Below are 24,754 nucleotides of genomic sequence, written 5' to 3'. Positions count from 1 at the left end.
TTGGGTTTTTTTTTAGGTTTTTTTTTTAACATGGCTGAAAATCTTTAAGAGGCTGCAGGAGCTTTGAGGAGCTAACGTGAGGGAGTTTTGACTGCTGCTGCTATTTATTTATTTTTAAATGATTTTAAAAGGTTTCGGCAGGTGACTTGAATTTGTCCACGTTTTAAAGCGTTCCAAATAGTACATCTATTCTATGTACTTGAAAAATGATAGTCTTGTTTTATCTGTATTTATTGCTGTCTTTTCATTGATCTATATTCATATTTCACATTTAATAAGCTCTCTCTAAATGCTTATGCTTTTAATGATGCACACAGTTTGAAGTCTGATTATTTCAGAGGAACTCCAGTTTAATTAAGATGCTCAAATTCGAAGAAGCTCTTTCATGGTCGACCAGTTGATCTGGTTCTTCTACCTTCAGATGGAAGTGACAGTGTCACTGTAGTACTGTAGCATTAAGAAGGTGCTCAGCCTTGTTCGTCAACATGCTTTGACTACGTTTGTGGAAATTAACAAAGCTCTGCTGACTGAGCTGTGTCAGATAGAGTGGAGTGGTCCAGACCATACAACAGGGACAAAAAAAACGTGTTTCTGTAAAACCTCATATTTTGTCATTGAAAAGAAGCCTAATAAACTCAATGTAATGTTACTGCTTGGATTTAGAGAATCTATGAAGTTTATGTGATGTAGCGCTGTCAGTTTAAGTTCTCTCAACTCTCGTATCCTGATCCAGCGTCATCAAGAGTAGCATCCCATCACCATCACCCTCCCTGTGCCCCCTGCTCACCCCAACCGGGCTGTTTCTATGGCAACAACAGAATCTGCTCCGGGCCTGCACACGCTGCCTCTGTCTCCTCGCTTTCTCTCCTCTGCTTGTTTTGCTCTGTGCAGCCTCAGCCTCACAGCGAGCTCCTGGCTGCCACCTATTTTAGTCGAAGCAGTGTGTTTGTTTATGCTCCCTATTGTTCCCGGCTGGGTGCAAGATGGAGGAAGAAAGATGGATTTGCGTTTATAAGGTCAGGGTTGTGGTTGTGATGCTGAATAAACACAACAAATCTTTTATCTCTTCCCTATTTCAATATTTCTTGACATCTTATTTCCTTTAATGAAAGACCTTCTCTTGTTATCCACTCTCGTCATCCCTCCTCTTGTCCACACAATCATGAGCCACTGCGAGTGATGTTGCCGTAGGATGAATGTCTTGCAAAGTACCCAAGATTGCAGAGCACCCAGTGTCTCCCTCTCACCAACGCCACACATGTAAACCTGCACACTCCTCCCCCCCCTCCCCGTCCTCGTTCACTGCACAAGAGCAAGAAAGAGAGTGATAGAGGACGACGGAGGGATTCAGTGTGAAAAAGTGAGTGTAGCTGGGCTGGTGGGAGAGCGGTCGCCATTCGACTGTAGCGTCGGATGTTGTGCTCGGCAGCAAGGAAACAGGAAAAGAGAAAGTCACATTCACACAGCCTGGAATCTGTGTTGATAGCTGCTATAGCTCAGAGGGCTCGGCACCAAATAAGGTATGTTATAACAGGTGATGGGGGCAGGTCATCATGTGGCGGGGAGCCGTTTGTGGGAAGGGGCGGCAGTGATGCAGCTACGCTATTCAGTATTTCAGCAGAGTGGCTGAAAAGGGGAAATGTCACGATGTCAGTTAACATATACGTTGTTGCGTTGCTGCATGCTACTTAACAATCCTGTCCTTTAGAAATTCTCTATCTGTCTTTCAGATGATAAAGACAGATTTCTTTAAATTCAATCAGCTGGATACTGTGCATCTGTCAGTGTGGCTTTCTGAGCTGCGTTATGTTTGTGCACAGTTCTGTGTGCACTACCTTATGTCTAAATTGTACATTTGATTTGACCATGATGCGTCCCTTGTGTCTGCACACCCACTGATACAGCAGCAGGTAGTGTTTACAGTACAGGGAGGTGCTGCCTATATGTAGAGGATGCTCTATGTTCCTGCACTGCTGCTCTTGCATCAGGAAGGTTGCCAGGCAGCAACAGCGTGTGTGCGTGTGTGTGTGTGTGTGTGTGTGTGTGTGTGTGTGTGTGTGTGTGTGTGTGTGTGTGTGTGTGTGTGTGTGTGTGTGTGTGTGTGTGTGTGTGTGTGTGTTCAGGCTTGGCCTGTAGGCAAGATGGCACATAGTATAAAAAAAGATGCATGACTTTTACTTTTATGTATTCATTAGTCAAATTTGACAGGATGAGTTATGCTCCATCATCCAGGTCTTTGTTTAGAGCTAATATCTGCAAGTTAACAATTTCAGTTTTTCTAGCCTCTTCCTTCTTTTTAAGCAGTCTCTTTCCTCCAGGCTCCTTTCCCCAGGATTTTCTGCTCCCTTACCTTGAGCTGGATGAGTTGCTGTGCTGTTAAGATCCTTTACTTCATAACCTCTCCCCTCCTCACTCCTCACTCCTCATTCCTTCCCCCTCCCTCGCTCTCCATCAGCTCCAGTGGTGTGAGGGAGCAGAGGTGAAAACGCTGCAGAACAAAGCCACCTGGTCATCCCTTGGGACACTGTTGAACTCCATGACTCCTCTCTCTGTTTTCCCACTTTCTCACTCGTGTTTGAATGAGCCTGCTACAGTTTCTGGTAGCCTACCGTATATTAATTAATAAACTGTTTTTCCCCATTAACCTCTCTCCTTTTTTGCCCATTAAACTTTTTCATTTGTATGTGTGTGTCTCTTCTTTGCTCTTTGTCAGTCCTTTACTCTCCCTTTTCAACCAAGCTTTTATACCTTCATTTAGTGTTTGGGGTAAATGAGAGGCGGTCCATCTATTTTTCATGACGCCGCGTGCCTGTAGATGAATAAAACAACACGGCTGCATTTAAATTCTGACCTTCTCACTTGTCGCATGACACCTGGATGGACAGAGAACTGCTCCTCAACCCAAACAGGCTGGATGTGTGGTTTTATGTAACGGTCAGATGTAGAACTAGCACATCTTTTCTCCCACTCATATGGCCAGTTATTGATCTTACACTGATAAATGATTGGACACATGGATGTATGTGTCTGTGTGTGTGTGTGGGGGTGTGTGTGTGTCTCACGTGGAATGTACAGACTGTGGTTTTGAACGTGAGCATGGAGGAGATCAGAGTGATTAGTTGTGATAGACAGGAGGCAGTTCATCAAGTTTATGGATGGCTCTCTCTCTCTCACACACACACACACACACACACACACACACACACACACACACACACACACACCTACACACACACAGGATGTCACACAGGCTGTTTGCCTGTGTCCAGACCTGCTCTCTGAATTCCCCCAGCTTAATTTATCTCACGCCCTCAGTTTCCTGTTTCATGAGCTACCCCACAAGAGACCCTCCATCAACAACCACCAACCTTCACACACACTTAACACAGACACACACAGACACAGACACACATTTTATATTGTGGTGCATGTCGCGCTAAAGTCTTTGGCTTTTATTTGGATGTGTGACATTGCTTGAGATCTCAGGCGTGATAAATCCTGATGGATCAGTCGGTTGGCTTTTAAGCCTTTAAATAACTTTTATATTCATGGGTAGCATTGTGACTATTTATAACTTTGAAGGTGCTCAAAGCCGGCCAATAAAAGATGATACAGATGCATAAAAATACACTGTGCACCTGACTATTGTTTGGATAATATTGGGAAATGATCAGTCATTGTTGCTCGGCAGCAGTAGGGATTAAATGGTCTTTTTTTTTTTTTATTTGCCTTTGCTTGAGTTGAGTAAAGCTTGAGGCCAAGAGGTGATCTTACTCAGGACGTCCAATCATTTGTGTCTCAGACTTATAAAGGGAGATGCATTTATGACTTTAATTAAAAATGCATTTGACTTTAATTGTTGTTTTTTTTTTTTTTTCTGTCTTTGTCTGTTTTTTCAGGCACCATGAATCTCTCAGCGTCTGCTCCGGTGACAGCCCGACTCCACTGACCTCACCTTCCTCCCCATCTACTCCCTCACCTTTACCTCTCGCAGCTTCCCCCTCTTCCTAAACACTCCACCCGAATCTACCTCACGTCTTTGACCGGTCCGTCTCTGCAACATCATGGCAGGTGAGAAGGGGCCAACCAAGCGGAGCACCATGGACATCAAGCGCCTGGCCAGCCTGATTCAGAGAGGGACGGGGCGTTTGCTGGTGATCGACAGCAGGACGTTTTCTGATTACAACGCATCCCACGTGCAAGGTGCAGTCAACGTTTGCTGCTCCAAGCTGGTGAAGAGGCGACTGCAGCAGGACAAAGTGTCGGTCACTGAGCTGCTGCAACCCAATGGCAAAGTGAAGGTGAGTGAGGTCTCAGCAGGGGTGATTAATTCTTTTGAGTGGTGGGAGTGATAGGAGACACTTTGTTTAAGCTTTTAGAATTCATTCAAGTGTTCAAAGAATGGCATGCTTCTACTTCGTTGACTAGATTCCTTCTATCTCAATGATCCGCTTCATAGTCAAAACAGTAAAAAAAAATACACTCTGTTTAGTCAAGTTTTCTGCTAAGATAAGCAAAGTGGCTTCTAGTTAAGGCCTTTTATCGACAGTGTGAACACACTCGTCTCCCAGAATGATCCTAAAAATGTTTCTTTCATGCTTGACGTTTTTTTTATGATGTTTTGTCTATTCATTATGAAATAGCATCAACTGATAGCTTCATTTCAAAGTATATGGAACGCTAAATAGTATTTCTTAATTTTAAGATTTTATTGTGACGCGTTATATTTAGATGTAAGCTGAATGCAAATATAGATTCATGTTAAAAAAGTGCATTTACACTACGTCTTTGTTTAAATGCATGGAAGCTCAGGATGTGCTCCAAAATATTGTTTACCAACAGTGCCTGTGTGAAAATGAACGTGGGGCTCAATTCTTTCTCATGAGGATTCGAGGTGATGCAAGTTGGAGCTAAAATCTCCCTCAAAATCAAGGTCTCAAGGCCTGCTGAAGTGTACTTGAGCATGGCCCTTTTTGCTTCAAACATCGACATCAGTGTCCCTGAGCACTCCCAACAGCCTGACCGATCTGGATCTAGATCGCCCTCCTCAGTTCTTTAGCCCCAGCCTGCAGCACCTCAGTGGGTGCTAATTTTGGCGGGCAGGCGGACATACTGTATGTTTGTTGCTTATCAGCGTCCCTGAAATTGGATCCACACTTTTTCCATGACTTCTCTTGCGAATATGACAGCCTTTTTTCCATGGCCCGTCCACCAGTGGCATGCTGACTCCTGTATTTTTAGTCACTGTGTGAAACTGTAGGAACCCTGAGAGGGGAAACCTAAGCAGAGGAGGGGGGGTGGATGTGTGTTTTATGTGTGGGAGTTGTTTTGTGCTCTCATGTAATGTACTAAAGCCTGTGCATGCATCACCTCACAGAGACATAATAACAAAGCGGTGGATATGACACATGGAATTCTTTTTCCTGGTTGCACTCTTTCTCCGAATGCTATTTTTAGGCCCTTAAATTAGCTTTGAACCATGGTACGCCCACTAAAGCGCTGTTTCACATCGGCCCATGAAATGTAACAGGATTGGATTTTTTTTGTAGGTGTGACACATTTGAATGGTAGTCCATAAAGTGCTGTTGTTTTTTTCGTAGTTCTTCTTTAACTTCCTTGTAACCGGGAGCGTGAAAGTCTGTTCAACCTTCACGTTATGATGCACTTTATTACCTGCCTACATTGCATGGCCCATTTATACTGTCAGACTTTGAGTAAGAGAGAACAAACTTAGACTATACTTTCCTTTTATACAGAGCTACGCAACTTTAATTAGCAAAAACACTCCCAGCACACCACATTAGAGATAATTATACATTATTGCTTTGCGGCTCCTGTTGGATCATTACATCTTGTAGGTGTTTGACACTTTCCTTATGGTCAGACAGTAAATGAAGGAGAACTGTGTTTTTCTTTTTACATTCCCCCATTCAAACGACCTTCAGTTCAGCTAATAACATCTGTATAAAAGTCTCTATGCTTCTGCTTTTACTCACTGACTCTCCGTTACACCAATTAGTTCAAATCCAGCTTTACTGCAAAGGCTTCTGGCAGTCAACCCGCATGCTTTTCTTTTCTTCTCACTCAAAATTAATGGCTATTAACTGGAGAAGGATCTTGTGTAACACCTCTTGTTTTAGTGCATTCTGCCGGTCTGAAGGCCACACAGGAGCTCCTGGATCTCATCGTGATCCAAAGATCCAGTTCTGCTCGGATAATGGTTTGATCTGTGGCTGCGATGATGATGCACGAGCTACTATTGCCGTCTCTAGAAAGAAAAAGGCTCAACTTAAAGGATGGAGAGGCGGAAAAAACTGGAGATGAGGGATGTGAAGTCTTTGGTTGGTTCTTCCAAAGTCTTTTTTGTCTGTGCATCCAGCCTGAGTTTTTTTTTTTAAATGTTTTTTTAATGGTGGGTCTATTGGCTCTATCTCTGTGTGGGGTCCTAAGGTTGGCAGGTCTCACACTGTGGCCCCCCACAAAGCCGTGTTTCCTCCTGATTCCTCTCACTTTCTATCTCCTGACGGCGCTCTCTTCTGTCAACTAAAGCCTGCAGCTTCCAACCATGCATCCATTCCTTCTTCATTTATTCCTTTTCCTCTCCTCTTCCTCTGCCCGATGGCTGGTTTCTTACTATCCATTCCCCACCCCCAGTAAAGAGGATAAGGCTTGCGATTAATGCTAGGCTGGGTAAAGCTGAAACTAGCCGTGTGAGAGAGGAGGGCCTGACAGACCCAGACTCCTTTGTTATTGGCTAAGCATGACATCATCCCTTTTGTGCGGCCACTGGCAGGCCGCGGGCTGGGCACGTGCTGACGAGCTGTGTGGTGTTAAAGCCGGCTCCCAACTAACCCCCGCATCCCCAATCCCCATGCACACAAACACACACGCACACACTCTCTCTACCCCCCACATGGCTCTTAGCATCACCAGGAGCCGCCTCGGCCAACCAAGACAGAAAAGGACACCATTGTGGCTCTTTGTTGGGGAAGTGAATGCAGGAAGCGGGAGAGCAGCACTGAGGGTATTCATGGATGGGCTGCCTTGCTTCGCCTCCTCCCGGGTTGTCTCCCGCCTCATATCCCATTGAGCACTAATAGCCTACATCCCCCAAGGCTTTGCACTCAGAGTCTTTCATAGCGCCCAACGCTTCAGTTAACCAGGCTGAATGAACATCCATGACCAACACAGCAGCAATCAAAATGGTGTGCTCTTTCTTCTTCCTTTCACATCCCATTCCATCCTTTGCTCTTTATTTTTGCCCTCTGTCTTAATGCGGGTCAGGTGGAGCTGGATACAGTAGGTTAGGTGGTGGTGGACCTCTGCTGGGAGAGAGATGGCACAGGCTTATTTGGGAACAGGGCTTCCTCATGTCTCCTTTTCTGACTGGCTGGAGGGCAGGCGGCTGGTTTCTTGGCTTAAACCCGACTAATCCTCGCTGCCGGGGCCGGGACAGCCGGTCGGCCGGGGCTGACAGATGGACCAGAGGTTTTCACAACCAGGGAAGTGCCATTTCGCTTCCTGGATGGAGACCAGTCCTCTGATGAAGGAAATTCAGCAGCCTAGATACCGACGTCTATCATACAGACTGTTAGTGGGACTTGTTTCCAATCCTTGACGTCGTTTCTTTGACACAGAGTCAGCCACAAATTTGCCGTCAATGTGGAAACTTTGATGTGAACTCAAAAATCGTAGAAATCAGCACACTCTCATGTCATGAAGTGGATCTGTTTTTTTTTAAATTGTTTTTATTGACAATATTCTCTGTTCATGGGGAAAGTTTATTAACCACTTCTTCTTTTTACCTGTGTCCTTTAAACGTGGCTCTTCTGATTTCTCCATGTGATAATAATGAATTCAATGGTCATGATAAACAGATTTTGATTGGGGTGAAATAAAGAATGTGTATGGGATTAGTAAAGGGCATGTAGAAAGTAAGCGTTAGTTGAGGATGGATCTGTTGCTTCAACAATAAACCGCAAAGGGGTGAAAAAGCCAGCTCAGCCATTTATCCAGTCAGAAAAAGGCCAAACGTGTATTGATATTGATGATTTACTGCTCTTTTATTTATGTTGAATTAATTTATTGTACAGCACTTTGGTCAGCTGTGGTTGTTTTAAAGTGCTTAATTAAATAAAGTTGGATTGGATTGGATTAAATTAATACTTTTTTTGTCTTTGCGGCTGGTTGTTTCTGTTCTTTTATTCTTTACGGTGAAATGCATTTTAAAAACCGTATCAGAAGATTGACAAAGATGATTGATGGTTTGAATAGAGTTGTACTGTTTCTCTGACAGCTGATGAGCAGTTACTTCCTTCCACTGTTCCTGCGTCTGTAATTACCTCCATTCACAGATATCTTTCTCGTGTTGTACTGCAGCTTCACATTGGTCCTGTAAATGAGCAGTAGCTCCATAGTTGTTGTTGTTGTTGGGTGCTGTGTATTGGACGTGTAGCAGCAGAGAGGTCCTGGTGCTGCCTCCTTGATCTCGTCTCTGATCTTAATTGGTAGGACTGGCTGAGTGCCCTGCTGCGTAGCACAGGGGGAGACCGCACGTGACCACTTAATGCATTTAAGAGATGAAGAAGCTCCGTCAATTCCACTCATGACGCACCACATGCTGTGTTTTCATCCTTTCAAACGCCGTGATGATACAGCGGCGGGTAATTCATGGATCTTTTTCGGGACCTGAGGGCGGGAATTCCTGAGATTGTGAAAAAAAATCGACGAAGGCAAAATGATTGAATAATCTCTGTGTTAGGCGCAAAGACGCTCTTTACCATGTCGGTGCAAAACGATGCACAATTTTTGTGCTAGTATCCTTCTGCGCACTGAACGTTTCCACTAACTACGTTGCAGTATTGCAAAATGAAGGGCAACACGTGAAAGTTTCCCGTGTCATCTGTCGTGACAGGAGCAGCAGAGTTGAGAATTTAGTTGATGACTCACCGTGTGTGGATTGTTTCCCAGATTACCCAGAGGGTCGAGTCAGGGATTTCTTTTTCTTTTTTTTTTTATGTATTTCATTCACTTTTTTTTTTTCTTCAGCCAAGTTTAAACAAAGACACTGTAGCCTGTGGTGTTTTTTTTCTACAGAGCAGGATGTGCCATGTGTTTGCCATGATGAGGTCACAGCATGAATCACTGTTTGCTTTAAAGATCCTACTGTTTGACATAGACACACACTCAGCCACTGTTTATCATCACAGATAAAACCAGCTGCACTGTGAGGCTGGAGTTAACATGGACGTGTATTTCTAATTTATGCACCACTGAAAGATGCACAGAATGATTCATAGAAGATTTGCAGAGATGAAATATGGCTTTCATTACAGTGAGGGAGATGACATGAAACTGGATCTACATCGGTGTGTGCGACTGTGAATAACAGTTGCGTGTGTTTCACGGGCCAACAGGAAGAGCTGTCGGAGAAACGTCACATTTTGAAGTTAATGTCTTCACTTTCACTTGCATCTGATTGTGAATCCTAAAGTTTATCTGACCTGTTGTTTTCATACGTGTGTTTTTAAGGTGCTCTGATATTAAGGGTGTGAGCTGATCAGGTGACCACATCTTTGAAATGGCGGGTGATGACCTCACACCACACATGCACAAAGAGTCATCAGGGACTTTTACCACCATGAGCACATTAACACATTCTTGTCAGAAACACACACACGGTACTTTTGAGGACTTTATCTACTCGTGACATTGATTCTTCGCACTTAATCTTCGAAATGAAACTTCAGCATCTTGCTAAAGTCTTGAAACTCCCAAAACTCAAACGTGTAACTGTAGACGGCTTTTGTTTTTGGTCCTCATAAAGAGTACAAGAGAAACACACGGGCAAACATATTACACCTCCAAAAGCACACACGGAAATGTCAGCTGCCAGTGCCAATCAATGACATCATCCAGCCCCAGGGTGGTGTCTTTACAGTGACGGGTGCTATATGTCACACCCTGTGTGGCGGATCCACGGTTCACAGCGGTCACTGCCTGTTAGAGCAGGTCCTCTCTTTGTAAGTAATGTTCTGTGTGGAAGCTCATGTGTTTATGGATCGTCTTACCACTAGCTGCATTTGCATAATAAGTTTGAAGATATGCAGATAAATAAAGTCATGCAATGTTTCTTTATTCTGATTTTTTTTTTTTTTTTGTTGCAGCTGTTGAACCAATAGTGGAACAAAAGGTGCTAACATTGAAATGCACAGTGTTTTAATTCTCCAGTCTGGACTTTAGGGCTCCGCACAGACTTTGATTTGTATGTTTCTTCAAGTCTGAGCTCAAGACACAGTTAGTTAGTCTAATAACATTCCCATTGTTTGTTTTTTTCCGTGGTTCATCCCATACTGTAGAGGACACACCAAGGAGGATTCAGGAATATGGAGCCATTTTTCGATTATGTGTTTGTGCTGATGTTGTATCGCATGCCAATTTATGCATAAACACACATACTCAACGTTGACCTTGTCACCGGTTAGTTTCACCGCTGAGGTGAGGGGGAAACCATGTTCAGCCATCTCAGACCAGCGGTTACTGTACATACGCGCCACAAGCTGGGCGATTGCACAGCGTTAAATCGTGTGTGTGTGTGTGTGTGTGTGTGTGTGTGTGTGTGTGTGTGTGTGTGTGTGTGTGTGTGTGTGTGTGTGTGTGTGTGTGTGTGTGTGTGTGTGTGTGTGTGTGTGTGTGTGTGTGTGTGTGTGTGTGTGTGTGTGTGTGTGTGTGTGTGTGTGCTGAACAATATTGGGAAAAGCTATGTCTTTTCTTCCGCGTCACACCGACATGAAAAAAAAATCTAAAATCTAAACCAGATGAATTTGATGTGTTGTTTATGAACATACTGTACATAGCCTGCATGGTATTAGAAAGTTTGATTACGTTGTTGAATATTTCAATAACAGAATGAAGAAGTGGGAAACACATGTGACAGGTTCATATCAGCTCTAACTCCGTTTTTATATTAATCTCTTGTTCTTCATATTTATACATGGGGTTTTTCAACATGTCCCTCCACATGAAGCCTCCATTTTTTTTTCTGAAGGTGCACATAATAATCTGAAGGCAGCTGGTAGTTAGCTTCAGCTTTATGTGAATGTATCATGAATCAACATTGTGTTGGAGCAAGGTCAATATACTAGAACCTTGAGCATGAAAGCATTGACAGAGAGGCTGAGCTTCAACTTGCAGCCCTGTTTCACTCCTATTCGTCATTACACAGGTTTGTCTGTCTGTCTCTGCATCCTCTCACACTTCATCCTCCCTTTTCATTATTTTTGTCTGATCTCTTCGTGGGCTTCCTTTCACCCGTCTTTCCTTTTATCCCCCAGACTTTTCTCCACTCTTTATCCCTCTCACCGGTGCCTCCCTTTTCCTTCCCTCTGTGGCATTCCCTGTTTACCTGCAGTGTGCATGCGTCAGAGCATCCAGGCCAGCACAGTTGTAGTAGTGATGCTGTAGCACTGCAGAGGGATACGAGCTCGGTACTACTGCTGCAGTCTGACAGCCAGCCTCTCACTCCCTCAGGTCGTTGACCTCTAGCACTGCAGCAAACTATATGGATATCACATACAGGGCTGGAGGTGTCACTGAATGACATTTAATGCAGTATGTGGATACGTGATTTCACTCTTAGTTTTAATGAGTGTCGTTTTGAACTGATGTTTAATACAAATCTGAATTATAAAATGACATCATCACATGTTAAAAAACAGGAACCTGAAGAGAGTTGTATACAGTAGTTTCAGCAGAGGATAGTAGGTCCATGTACATACAGACAGACACAGTTCACATCATTTCATTTCGTTAAGAAATCAAGTAGGATTAAAACCTTAGCGCATCATCTACTGTGTCTGACAATGACTAAGAGGCTGACTCTATTTTTACTACAGCACTCATATAACGTTTGCAGTGGAACTTTTTTTCTCTGCACAGCTGACTATCCTTAAAGTTGACTATCCTTAATTGTGTGTGTGTGTGTGTGTGTGTGTGTGTGTGTGTGTGTGTGTGTGTGTGTGTGTGTGTGTGTGTGTGTGTGTGTGTGTGTGTGTGTGTGTGTGTGTGTGTGTGTGTGTGTGTGTGTGTGTTGTCCATGTATACATAGTCAAATGCGGGTAATCCTCAAGTGTCGAGATCAGGCGCCCAAATTAGACCTGATCCCATTAGGATTATTAGCCAGAATGATCCAGAGTATGTAAAGATGGACAGTGAGGGATTAAAAACAAAGAAAGCCTTTCATAAAATTGAACATGTCCAGAAGAATAAGAAAAGTAGAGACTAAAACCTTATTAAATAAACATTGGGTAAACACCTCATTTAAAGTGGGTGTCACCAGGCTCTACACTGTACTGCTATTACATATAATAACCAATTATAAAGTTTAGTTTACTGTAAGAGTGAAATAATAAATATAAGTTGATCAAAAGGAAACCAATTAAAGGCAAATTGTTTTGTGTATTTGGAAGACACGAGTGTAACCTCTCTGGTCACATTTCTTGGTTTCTGAACTTGTGTCAGTGTTTGTGCTGAATGCAACCAGGCCGTGCTGAACCAGGGCTAACCGGACCAGAGGTACTAACCAGGCTTCAGAGAGCGACCTTGTCTTATTCACCTGCTCGGTATCGGCCCAGCTCCTTGCTGTGGCTGCACAAACAGAACCATGCACACTCTGCACACTGCCTAGCTGTATGAAGCACGAGAGCTCAGCATTTATGTGTCTTTCAGCATACGCAGTGAAAAGAAGGAAATGGTAGGAGAGAGTTCAGTACCCGGTACCCAGTAGCTTTCCCATCTAACGTTCAAGAGGATGATGCTGCATTTGTGTTTTGGTAAAAAAAAAAGTAATGTGCTTGGGTTCTAATTTAATCCGTCTAATCGTCCCACTCTGTCTTTTGTTTCCCCATCGTCCACCTCCCCTTTATCCTCAGAATCTTTTGTTTTTTGACATACATCTTTCTTTCTTTCTTTCTTTCTTTTTTTTTTTTGCCAATTTCATCTCCATCTCCCCCTCCTCGACCATTGCAATCCCCCCTCCCCCCTCCTCTGTCCCTCCCTTACAATCCCTCCTCCCCCTCTCCTCTCCTGTCCAGTGGCTGTTCGATGATGCAGTGATTCATAGCTGCAGTAAGCGCTGCCTGATGGTCATGTGACCAAAGCCTGCCTGACAACATGGCTGTGTGAGTGTGTGTGTGTGTGTGTGTGTGTGTGTGTGTGTGTGTGTGTGTGTGTGTGTGTGTGTGTGTGTGTGTGTGTGTGTGTGTGTGTGTGTGTGTGTGTGTGTGTGTGTGTGTGTGTGTGTGTGTGTGTGTGTGTGTGTGTGTGTGTGTGTGTGTGTGTGTGTGTGTGTGTGTGTTTCTCATCTTCACAGTCTGAATCAAACAGCATCCCACTGATGCATTTATGGATCTCCACACCCTTTACCAGCGTTTCTGAATTTGCTGGTATTGCCTGTCATTACAACGAACAACCCTCTCAGCAGCATCTGCACCGTGAATACAGTCACGGCTGCACAGTGCAACACTCAGCGCTCATGCATTTTTCATAACTATATCCATATCACCTCATGACTATGTCCAGATTGACCTGTGGTTCATCCTGCTTTCTATGCAGTCTCTATGCAGTGTGTGTGTGAGAGGTGTTTCTCGATGTGTCTTCCTGGTTTGTTTGTGAGGGAAGCAGTGGGATCAGGTGTCGTTTTTTAAAACCAAAAGGCAAAAGTCTTCTTTTCTCTTGAGGATCAGGCGCTCTGTAATGTGCAGCATTTTTATGTCTACATGTCCCAAATACATATGTAATATAAATCTACACTTTTCAATATGCCATTTACATTCTCATTATTCCAGTCATAAAAACATTATTATTATTATTATTATTATTATTACTGGATACTCTCCATAGCTTTCACTCCAACAGTATAAATTAAACTCTCTCTCTCTCTCTCTTCCTTGTTGTTTGTCCTTTGTGCAGGTGGAGCTGGGCAGGAAGCAGGAAGTGGTGGTATATGACCAGAGCTCCAAAGAGGCGGGGCATCTGTCTAAAGACAGCTTTGTGCACATTCTCATGGGAAAGTTGGAGGGCACTTTCCACAAAGTCTCCCTGCTCACAGGTACGTCAAATGTGTACAATGTGATGGTGTTGTTCTCTGTGTGCGCATTAAAGAACTTCTCCCTGATCCAGAGTGGACTTTCACATGGACGTTATAAGTCCGTTTGATTCTTAGTATTTATTTACAGTATTTTGTACAACAAGCAGGTGAACCTCACCTCACCTCACACCCGTGACAGAGTTTAATATGGTTGTTTGCAGTTGCTCAGTTTGGTCAGCAGATGTCACTGATTATCACGACAACTCTTCAGACCCTTGATGCCAGTTGTGTCTTCTTTATTAACCGGTAGTGTTCAGACCTTCACAGGTCCGTGCACAGACTTCCTCCTAGAGGAGGAAGTCTACTCTTTGATGTTTAAGCTCGTTCTGCTGCTTAGCATCGCTGAAATAAATCTTTAGCTTAACTTCAATCCTCTGCCCTTATTTACCACAGTTATTATCCTGTCATAGTGTCCACTAAGCACACTAAGACTTATAATTGAGCCCCGGCAAGACTGTTAATAGCCTTGTTGAGTTAATAACCTCTCGATTGCGGTGGCTGCAGCTTTTTTTTCTACAGGCGACATTACGCACACATCCACCAGTGGAGGCTTTTAAGTCCGTCCCAAATGTGTCAGCGTAGAAAGGAGAACGTAATCTGCCTCAGTCAGGATTTGGAATGAGACTGAAGAGGCGCGCTGCTCGGTTAAATCTCTGCACTCTTTTCAACATCCCCTCATCCCTCATTCTTCTTCTCCTCCTCCTGTCACATCTCTCTCCGTACGCTCGGAGATGAGCATTTTTTCATGAGTCATTCAGAGATGCGAAGGATTGCCTCAAAGCATCCGAACTCCACAATTAGTCACAGACAGAGAGATGTACAGAGCACATTCTCATGCTGGGCACAGCTGCGTATGCTGTATGCACACACACACACACGCACATACACACAGCCATGTTTGATTTCACACAAAGCCCCAGGATATTCCTCCGCAGCTTTTTTGATCACCCATCACACCCCTTCTTAATGAAAGACCCCCTGGCAGACGCTCCCTCCTCTTCCTCTCATCATCCTCCTGAGCTCCCTCTTCATATTTTTGTTCAGGGTAGAGAAAAAGAAAAGTCTTGCTTCTGCCATTTCTGTCCCCGCTGCTTTTTTTCTGCTGTTTCCACGACAACAGAGGCAGACAAGATTCCCCAGAAGGATTCAGCCAATAGCGTCGGCTGTTGTTTGTGTGGTTGTGTTATTGGGGTCAGTGGAGCTCGCTGCCTGTGTCTGATGCCTTCTTGATGTGTACATTTGCTGCATCTCAGGGCGTTGCATATACACAGATGCACTATCTGTGTGTGTGTGTGTGTGTGTGTCTGTGTGTGTCTGTGTGTGTGTGTGTGTGTGTGTGTGTGTGTGTGTGTGTGTGTGTGGTAAGATAGTGGTAGTGAAAGAATGGGGAAGTGCTTGCGAGGGGATTTTTTTTTAAGACTTTTGAAGCAGTTCTTCCTGCATCATTTTTTTCATTTTCAAGACGTCATGCTGATTAAAAATCTATGCTGAAAACAATTTGCTCATAAGTTTCAGTTCTGTTTTCAGTGAGTGGTCCAAAAGGGGCGACATCTTACTATTTGAGGTGCAAAGAATTTATGAACCCAGTGTGAATAGGCTTCTGTTACAAAGTGTCTCTACTGAAGCCCTGATATATGATGCTGATAAATGCAGTGATGACTTCATTTCTGACCCATGAATTATTTTCAGCCTCACGTGCAGTATGCAGATCAAATGCACACAGTGGATAAAACTGTGACATCACTGCTAACTAAGTGAGTGGGTGGGGGGGGGGGGGGCTCTGATAATAGAGGTGAAAGGAAAGAGGAATCCACAAGCGGGATAAACAGGATGAATAAAAGTGTAATTACAAACTGAGCCTGTCTGGAGGGGAAAGGATTTTCTGCCTCAACTGTTACAAATGCAGGAGCTTGCCAACGGCAGATCAGGCAATAGTCTTGTATAGACGCCCATCCCTGGAACGGGATTGTTCATATTTAAGATACACTGAAAGCTTTTCATAAACAAGGAGGATTTGAAGATTCCAGATGAGCTGCACTCTTGAATGACATCTTACACCACTCAGTGCTTGTATGGGAACCTATTGATCTGGAAAAAAAAAAAAACAATTGTCGACTCCTCTTCTGTTTCTGTTGTTTACTAAATAATCAATGACTCGGGGTCAGAAAGCACACCACTTCCTACATGAAGATGATGTCATGGAGCAACCGTCCCAATAGGGCCATTGTGTTTGTGAATGAGACGAGTAATCCCTGTAGCGAATGACTCTCATCCTGTGTTAAATATTTATTTACGTCGGATGCTGGGAAGAGTTCATGTGTGCATGTGATTGCTTGAGTTCCCTGAGGTAATGCTTGGTTTTGCGTGTATGTGTGCATTATTACTTCACCGACTGTGTGAACATGTTTGTGAGAAACGTGCATCTCGGAGGATAGGCATATTTTTTACCACAGCTGTGATCTCACTCAGTTGGAGCCCATGTTGACGTGTCTTGCCTTTTGTCAGAGTTGGAGATGTGCGTGAGCGCGCAGCAGAGGAGGAGAGGATCACTCGGATGGACCCAGCTGCCTCCCCAGTGGCTCTAAAGTTTGCGTCTTTCCCACCAATCATGGCCAAACCGAAGGCAGCACCGCCGGCTACTGTGTGTGCAGCTCGGTGTTAGCTGATGCCGACTATGCAGTTGTGTCATGTGTCACATCAGCTCTGATGCTGGCCTGCCAGGATGAAATGTTTTAGCGTCGGCCTCTGAACCTCATGTTCTAGTTTTAGCACAAGAGTCTGCAGAGAGAGAGAAATTATCTAAAAGCGAGTCATGTCCTGCAGATGAAAAGAAAATTGGATGATTTCAAGTGGATTGGTGGCTGTGAAAAAAGTTTTTTATTCCAATCTCAGTATTGTTGAAGTGCTGTTTAATAGCGAGGAAATAGAATGAAAATAGAAAAATAAGGTAGGGCTGCAGGTGTTTGTTTTTATCCATCTAATTGTGTGTGAGTTTTGCAGATGTGAGAGAGACTGTCCTTAATTCCCGAGCAGCATCTGCCACTGTTTTTTGTGGGATTACTAAAGCGTCACACGACCGGGTCAAAGAGAGGGAGAGAAAAGGGCACGTGTCTGAACAGGGGAGACTTAGAGGGCACCTGAGCAGTGCTGAAACATAACATGCAGATGATCATTTTAATGAGCTGCTGCTAAAAGGAGAAATCATCCTCGTCTTTAGTGTTATTATTGTTTCGTCTTTAGTTCCCTTTTTAAAAAAAAATAAAACATTGTGAGATGCAAACCTTTTCTTTGATTTTGAGATTGGTGAGTATTTTTTATTTTTTTTTATTTTTTATTTTTTTAAGTCTACTATCTATTTGATGACATCACTGTTTGTCACACTTATGGACTAAGTGATTATAAAGGTGTTTTATTTAAAAAAAGATATACAACTGAATCACAGTGACAAGGTTTGCTCATTGCAGATCAAGCTGTTAACCAATCAGGAAGGAACATCCATAAAATACTATCCACTAACTAGATATGTCAGTCTGACCTCTGACCTCTTACTGCCCTCTGCCAGCTCAACAGGCTGGGTGAGATTTAAACTCCTGTACATCCCATTCCAGACTACATTACCAGCTTTAACTATGTCAGCACTGCATGTCATGCTTAGAAGTCTCATGCATGAGTCGGCGGTAGCTTTCTGAATTCTCTGAAGTTTAATTGGTTGACTGAAAAAAATACCCCACTGCAATGGTTTTTATATGACAGTGCATAGCATGTAGCTGGGACACAGTTTTAGCATTATAGGCTAGCATGCAGACTCCCACGCTGTCAGCCTGCCAGCTCAATGCAAAAGCACACGGAATGTGACACGGCGATGACACACTGATGAGCGGCATTAGGAGATGAAAAGGTGCCTCGCTCTGATTTTTCTTTTCGCTCGCTCTCTCTCTTTCTCTCTTGCACACACTAAAAACACACACAGGAGCTGCTGTGTAGCTCGAGGCTTTGATGAGATCAGGTTAGGGTGTGACTGCACAGACAGAGGTACAAAGGTCAACTCAGTTATGTGTCATTCTTCTGTGCAGTTATACAATGGGGCGGCGGCTCCTGTGCGTGCGTGCGTGCGTGCGTGCGTGCGTGCGTGCGTGCGTGCGTGTGATCATCAGAGAGAAGCTGAAGAAGTGAGGTAATCGTGGGAGGCCGGGTCTCAACAATGCAGCCGTTCACAGAGACATTCCAATGAGCTACATAAGGAGGGCTGTTTGTGTCAGTGTGAACGTGTGTTTGTGCGCGTCTGCGTGTGCATGTCTGCATGATTCTGTGCATATGAAGTGGCGCGTGCACACGCATGAGGCAATGTTTGAGGGTGCATGAGTGAGAGAAAGGAGAAGACAAAACAGAAGGAGGCGAGGGCTTTGGAGGGGGGGGGATGAGGTAATACTCTTCATTTCATCCTTGAGCGAGGGTCTTCCTGGGAGTCCAGCGTAGGTGTGTGTTTGTGTGTGCGCGCCGGTGTTTAGATGGTTATGTTTATGTGCATTCATGTATGCGTCAGTCAGTGTGTGTGTGTGTGTGTGTGTGTGTGTGTGTGTGTGTGTGTGTGTGTGTGTGTGTGTGTGTGTGTGGTCTTGAGCTCATTCAATGAGACAGGCCAACTTCTTGCTGATCTGCACTGTCTCGGTCAGTCTCTCCAAGTTGAAGTCATCGGTGTCCTCTGAACCAACCACTGGAGTCTTTTCTAGAACAAACACACTGACGTGCATGCACACAGTCGTCAGAGCCGGCTGCTCCTACAAGCATCACTCATTTATTTGCTTCGGAACTGCTGAGCAGAAAGAAAGCATCACTCTTCCTGTATTAATATTCACAAAAGGTGAAATGTATGTTGGCTTTAAGCTGCTAGCTGCAACTGAAGACCCTGCCAACTGCTCTATTTAACGTCCTTTTAAGGTAACAGAGGACGATAATGTTTGAGTGGTATTTATACACCAGCCACCTGGTGCCTCCAGGTGTGTTGTGTTTGGTCACATGTCAGGTCACAGAGGTTGCACATTTATCCTCTCGCCACCTTCTCCGTCACCCCCCTTCTCTTAACCTCCTAACCTGCCCTCTCTGCAAATGTTTTACCCCCTTCTCTACTCCCCCCCCCCCACACACACACACACACACACACACACACACACACATCTGACCCGTCTCAATTACACCATAGGGGAGCTGCAGCAGATCAATGATTTCATTGAGAAGGAGCCAGTGGTGCCATTAGGAGGTGAGCTCACCTTCCCCGGAGAGATCTGACACGTTTCTTTCTCAATGACCTCGCCTTCCTCTACATCCCTTTACCTTCCCCCGTCAATTTCTTCCTCTTCTTTCACTCCTCCTCCTCCTCCCCTCCTTCCTCTTCTGTTTCACAGTGCTGAGAACAGAGCTCTATTTTTAGGACCAGACTCCTGCGGTCGTCACATCTGGCGCCAGTGGCCTTGGTGCTCTCACCCTGGCCTGTAGATACACAAACACACACACACACACACACACACACACACACACACACACACACACACACACACAGGTCAGTCCCACCCCAGACAGGACCATGCAAGAGAGCACAAAGGTCAAAGAAAATGGCCTACAAAAATATCTATGACATCACCTCTGTGCTCTGAGAATTGTGAGCGAGCTGCACATGTGTGACCTAATGCTCTGTTTTCTGCAAACTGTCACTCTGCAGGTACGTAATGAGCTCCTCTTTTAGGCCAACACCTCATCCAGATTTTTGGAAATGCTTAACACAAACACACACACACACCTTTGTAGGAGAGCAAATGCATGAACATGGTGTTCAACCTCACACACACATAATATGGTAAAAGGGCCCAGAGGAGGCCTGTGCTGAGTTGAGTTTTTATGTAACAATGTTCTGTTTCTGCCAGCGTTCTCACCCCCTCCCTCCCTCCTCCGTCTCATTGGCCTCACATGATGAGCTTGATGTCATTTTCCCCTTCTTTCCCTCAAAACTGGAGAACAAAAACAGGCCAGCATCTGTGTGTGTGTGTGTGTGTGTGTGTGTGTGCGTGTGTGCGTGTGCAAGCTCGGTGATTTATGCATATGTGTGTGTGTGTGTGTGTGTTTATGTGAGCCCTTGCCAAATGTTTCCACCATGACGTGATCTCCCTTCTTTGCTAGCCTCCTGCTCCTCTTCCCTTTTTCTCCTCCATCACCTCAGTCTCTTGGCGGCATGGAAGATCCACACATACACACACACACACACACACACACACACACACGTAACCCAGTTTTATGTTAATAATCCAGCCTGCAAGTGAGGAGATATGTCCTGTTGTTTGCACGTATTAGAGATGTGCATATATTCCAAGAAGCGCAGATAAAGATTAGAGCTCAAGACAGCAGTACATACTCGCTTGAAACTTGGGCTTAGATGTGCAATGTTGGCTCTACTGTATTATATGCATTCTGAATGAACATTTCCTCAAATGTATAGGGTAGCATCTGACCATTATTTAAATCACTGCACTTTTGGAACAAAAGAAAGTACTAGTTATGCAGCATTAGTCCCTGAAAAGGTTGTTAGTTGAACAGTTTCTGTCGTAAGAAGTAAATTAACAAAGCAACTTAAAAATGATGAAGGCTAAAGATAATAAACTTCAGGCTTTATTCACAACCTGTTAGTTTGTTTCATTGTATGAACAAAGATGGTGTCTGGTAAGCCAACCTTTGAGAGAAAAAAGAACATCCTGTGAATTTCCTCCAAAAAAAATGTATTTGCCTTTATGCTATTTCTGCAGAAACTTTGTTGGACACAGTTTGCACCTCGGTGCCCTAAATACTTTGAGCATAGATGTTTAAGCAGCTCTGTGTATACAGTCCATTCACCGTGCATACCTTCTGGCTCCTGCTGCACTTCAAATCTATCTCGAGGACTTCTGAACATCCTAAACCACACCTGTCATACATTCATCCAGCAGCATGGAATAATAATAGTTTTGTTTAAACTGTTACCTAGGCAGTGTCAACACATCAGGTCAACAGTAGCTGAAGCTGAACAGCATGCTAACCCTGGCTGCTTTTCTCTTTGCTACACCCCCATCAGCACCTCATAACTCCAAACCTCACAGCGAATTCAGGCCAAGTTTGCCAAAGCTTGGTTGCTACGCCATCAGTTTACCGCTGCAGCCTCCAACTCCGATGACTGACACACATGTGGAGTGGAAATTTCCAAAGACAGAGGAAAAGAGGAAGGAGTGGCTAAAAAAGATGCTGGTTTATCCGACCCCTAGCTGGCCTGCATCCACCAGATTCCATTCGTGCTCCGACTGCCCACTGCCGTTCCTGTCATAACGTCATTCCCTGGAACAATGGTGGATTCCTGTTTATCAACATGTGTCTTTGATGCACTTTATCTCTGGTATGCTGCAGCGCTGCTTCCTTATTTACCTAATTGGTTGCCATGTTTTTTTTCCAGCTATTTTAATCATACTTAGATAACGCCTTTAGATAAGATTCTATATCTTGGAAACCTTTTGAAGTGAGTTTGATTGACAAAGCTATTTTACTGTTCACTTTGCTAGTTGTTTAAATAAAAAACAAAATCTATTGCAGATTCATTGGAACAGGAGCAGTGTGGTTTCGTTTAGCAGAGCGGAGAGTTTTAACTCCTCAGCAATCTGACACTTTTCCTGTTATGTCCTCAGAAGAAGACTTATTTCTGTAAATACGTGCTGACCACACAAACTTTTTTTGCTGAACCTCTGGAGCTGCTGCTTAGAGGCAGGAGATTTTTTTTTTCTTTTCCATTGCCATGGAAACAGGCTAAATTTGGATTTCCAGGCAGGCCCCAAGGCCTACAATTGAGGAATGCAGCACTTGGTGATCATTCCTGGTCCTGCTGATAACTCCCCCTGTGCTCACACATAAACACAAACACTTATCAACAAACACAGACGAAGGCATCCTACAGAGGCCATTTCCCTTTCTGTTGTGTAACTATTTCCTGTTTCTGAAAAAGTGACATCGGGGAAAGAGGGAGACGCCTAGAGAACTCCACATGCGTGTCTACAAATATTAGTCGTTCGCATCAGCTTTAAACATAATTCAAAGGCATCACTCAGGCGTTGGCAGGGTACAAGTTGAAACAGCTTGCCCAGTTCCTCTTATGGCATTGCGTCATTCTTTCTCTATTGTTCTTCTGGAGCTGGTGGAGTGATGTCACTGCAGCGTTGTGGATGTGACACATTCACACACTCAGGAACGGTCCCCGGGGTCTTTAATGGCAGGAAAACCAACCCTTACTGTTGGTGTTGTGATAGCTGCTGTTAACACCATGTCCTATATACACCCAAATACAGTGTCCTCGGTGTAACGCCTGGATTCTGCTACATGTCTGTGTGTAAAAGGCTGAGTGATTAACAGTTCAATAATGTGCTGGACTGTATTTTCCGAGACTCTATGTAATTCTGTATATGTCATGCCTTTCACTGTGAGTCATGAGTAATGGCCCATGTGCTGATGAGATAAAAGGAGATTCATGTGAAAGCATTTCAGGGGAAGCTGATCATACACAGACGTTCTGTTTCACTCGGAGACTGACAGAGCTGATTGTGAGACGGGACACAAGACCCTGCCAGCTCTGAATAAATCACATCCGTCGTTCTGCAGCCAATACCTCGCTTACAACTGCAGACCTGAGCTAATCTGCAGGTGTGTGTGTGTGTGTGTGTGTGTGTGTGTGTGTGTGTGTGTGTGTGTGTGTGTGTGTGTGTGTGTGTGTGTGTGTGTGTGTGTGTGTGTGTGTGTGTGTGTGTGTGTGTGTGTGTGTGTGTGTGTGTGTGTGTGTGTGTGTGTGTGTGTGTGTGTGTGTGTGTGTGTGGGACCAGATGGCATGGCTTCCAGCGCTGGTGTCAGTGAGTCTGTCAGCCTGCCTGCAGAGCTGATAGGAGCTAATTAACACTGAACTGATCTGAAGCCTGCCTGCCATTCTGCATGTCGTCGCAGCACTGGTTAATGAAAAACAAACTAATCCGCTTCCAGCTTCTTTTTTCAGAGCACCACAGTTATTACACTGCCATCTCGTGAGTGTGCCTCTGTGTGTCTGTATGTGAACGTGTCAGACTGAACTTCATTAGAGATGAAGAAAGTAAGAGAAGTTAGTGAGTTTTTTTGTGTGTGTGTGTGTGTGTGTGATTGCCTCCAGGGGCTGCAAGGAAACCCTGTGCACCCCTGATCATGACATTAGCATTTAGAATGATCTTTTCTTTCCTGAGGACTGATGTGTGCTCCCTGCACATATTCAGCCTTTATCGTCACGCACACAGGCATCACTCATCTTCATATAACTTTAGAAAGTGTGACACAGGTCTAAAGTGTCACCTGTGAGCTGTGTCAGCCACTGGTCAAATCAACTGAAATGATTTTGTTTCACATGTTCACATTTTTACACACTTTTATACACAGGCTTCATATGCATGCATGCATACTGTAAGCACGTGTCTCAAGTCATATTGAGGCTTTACAATCTTTCCTTTTTCCACACACACACACACACACACACACACACACCGCTGAGCATCTCCTACTGGGATTTTTAAGTAGTTCATCTGGTTTATGAGGGCCCGTCTGAACGTCCCGCTTGGTGTGTTTGATAGCTTACTCTTTTTTTCCCTCCCTCTCTTTGTGTGTGTGTGTGTGTGTGTGTGAACACATTTCTAGCCAATGAGATGGATTTAATGGTGCAGTAGCCTGGAGTGGTGAGTTTCTCCAGGGGGTTAAGTTGATTTGGGGGCAGGGGGTCTGCAGCATGACTAATGCAAGAACCCCCCCCCCCCCCCCCCCCCAACTCTCTCTCTCTCACACACACACACACAAACACACACACACACACACACACACACACACACAAGCTGTTTATAAAGGTACCTTATGCATAAGCACACATGATGAAGAAGTGCCCTGAACATGCACCTTATTTTCATTCCTGCATCATGTTTACCTCTTTGTGTTTACCTCCTCAGCTCCTGTTGTCGTTCAGAAAACAGACATGTATTTGACATTTTGAAAGTGCAATCATTTTTGTAAACGGTGCAGCAATACACAAGTGTTAAATAGTCCATGTTCATTGTTTGAAGAAATGTGTAATATTACTTTATGTTGAGCTTGTTTTCCGATACCAAAAATATGCAATTTAGGTCATTCGTGAAAAAAAAAAAAAAAGAGAATGAGGTTTGACTCAACACACACACACACACACACACACACACACACACACACACACACACACAAACACAGAAACACCCTGACCCACTGCATCACTAATGTCCCTGAGCGATATGACTACATAATTTCAGCTACCATCTCCCTATAGATTTAAACACCCCCTTCCCAATTATTTCCAGTACACAGATACCCGCCCCCCCACCCCAACTGCCCCACCCTCAATCGATCCAATCATCCTCCTCTTTCTCCTCCCTTGGCGACTACCTCAACCGCCAGGCATGGCAGCTGTGTTCTCCTGTAGGCATTACATCACTGCAAGAGCAGTCTTGTTACTGATCCCCTGACAACCAGCTCTATCAACACACACACACACACACACACACACACACACAC

At 44.3% G+C, this 24,754-nt stretch overlaps 1 protein-coding gene across 4 annotated transcripts in view; it reads left to right on the top strand.

The window, feature by feature from the left end:
- dusp8a (dual specificity phosphatase 8a) overlaps positions 1-24,754 on the top strand; it is a 42,074-nt gene that overhangs the window by 2,803 nt on the left and 14,517 nt on the right. For 3 of the 4 annotated variants that reach the window (XM_079347103.1, XM_079347104.1, XM_079347106.1), the window contains exons 2-3: positions 3,900-4,301; positions 13,969-14,107. In XM_079347103.1, coding sequence (XP_079203229.1) covers positions 4,065-4,301; positions 13,969-14,107 — 376 coding nt within the window. In that variant the 5' untranslated portion in view covers positions 3,900-4,064. Of the gene's footprint in view, positions 1-1,305; positions 1,521-3,899; positions 4,302-13,968; positions 14,108-24,754 lie in introns of those variants that run through there. The other variant, XM_079347105.1, reaches the window with a different exon arrangement.

Source organism: Symphodus melops, assembly GCF_947650265.1.
Source record: "Symphodus melops genome assembly, chromosome: 6".
NCBI classification, from domain to species: Eukaryota; Metazoa; Chordata; class Actinopteri; order Labriformes; family Labridae; genus Symphodus; species Symphodus melops.
This window is presented reverse-complemented; position numbering and strand designations above follow the sequence as displayed.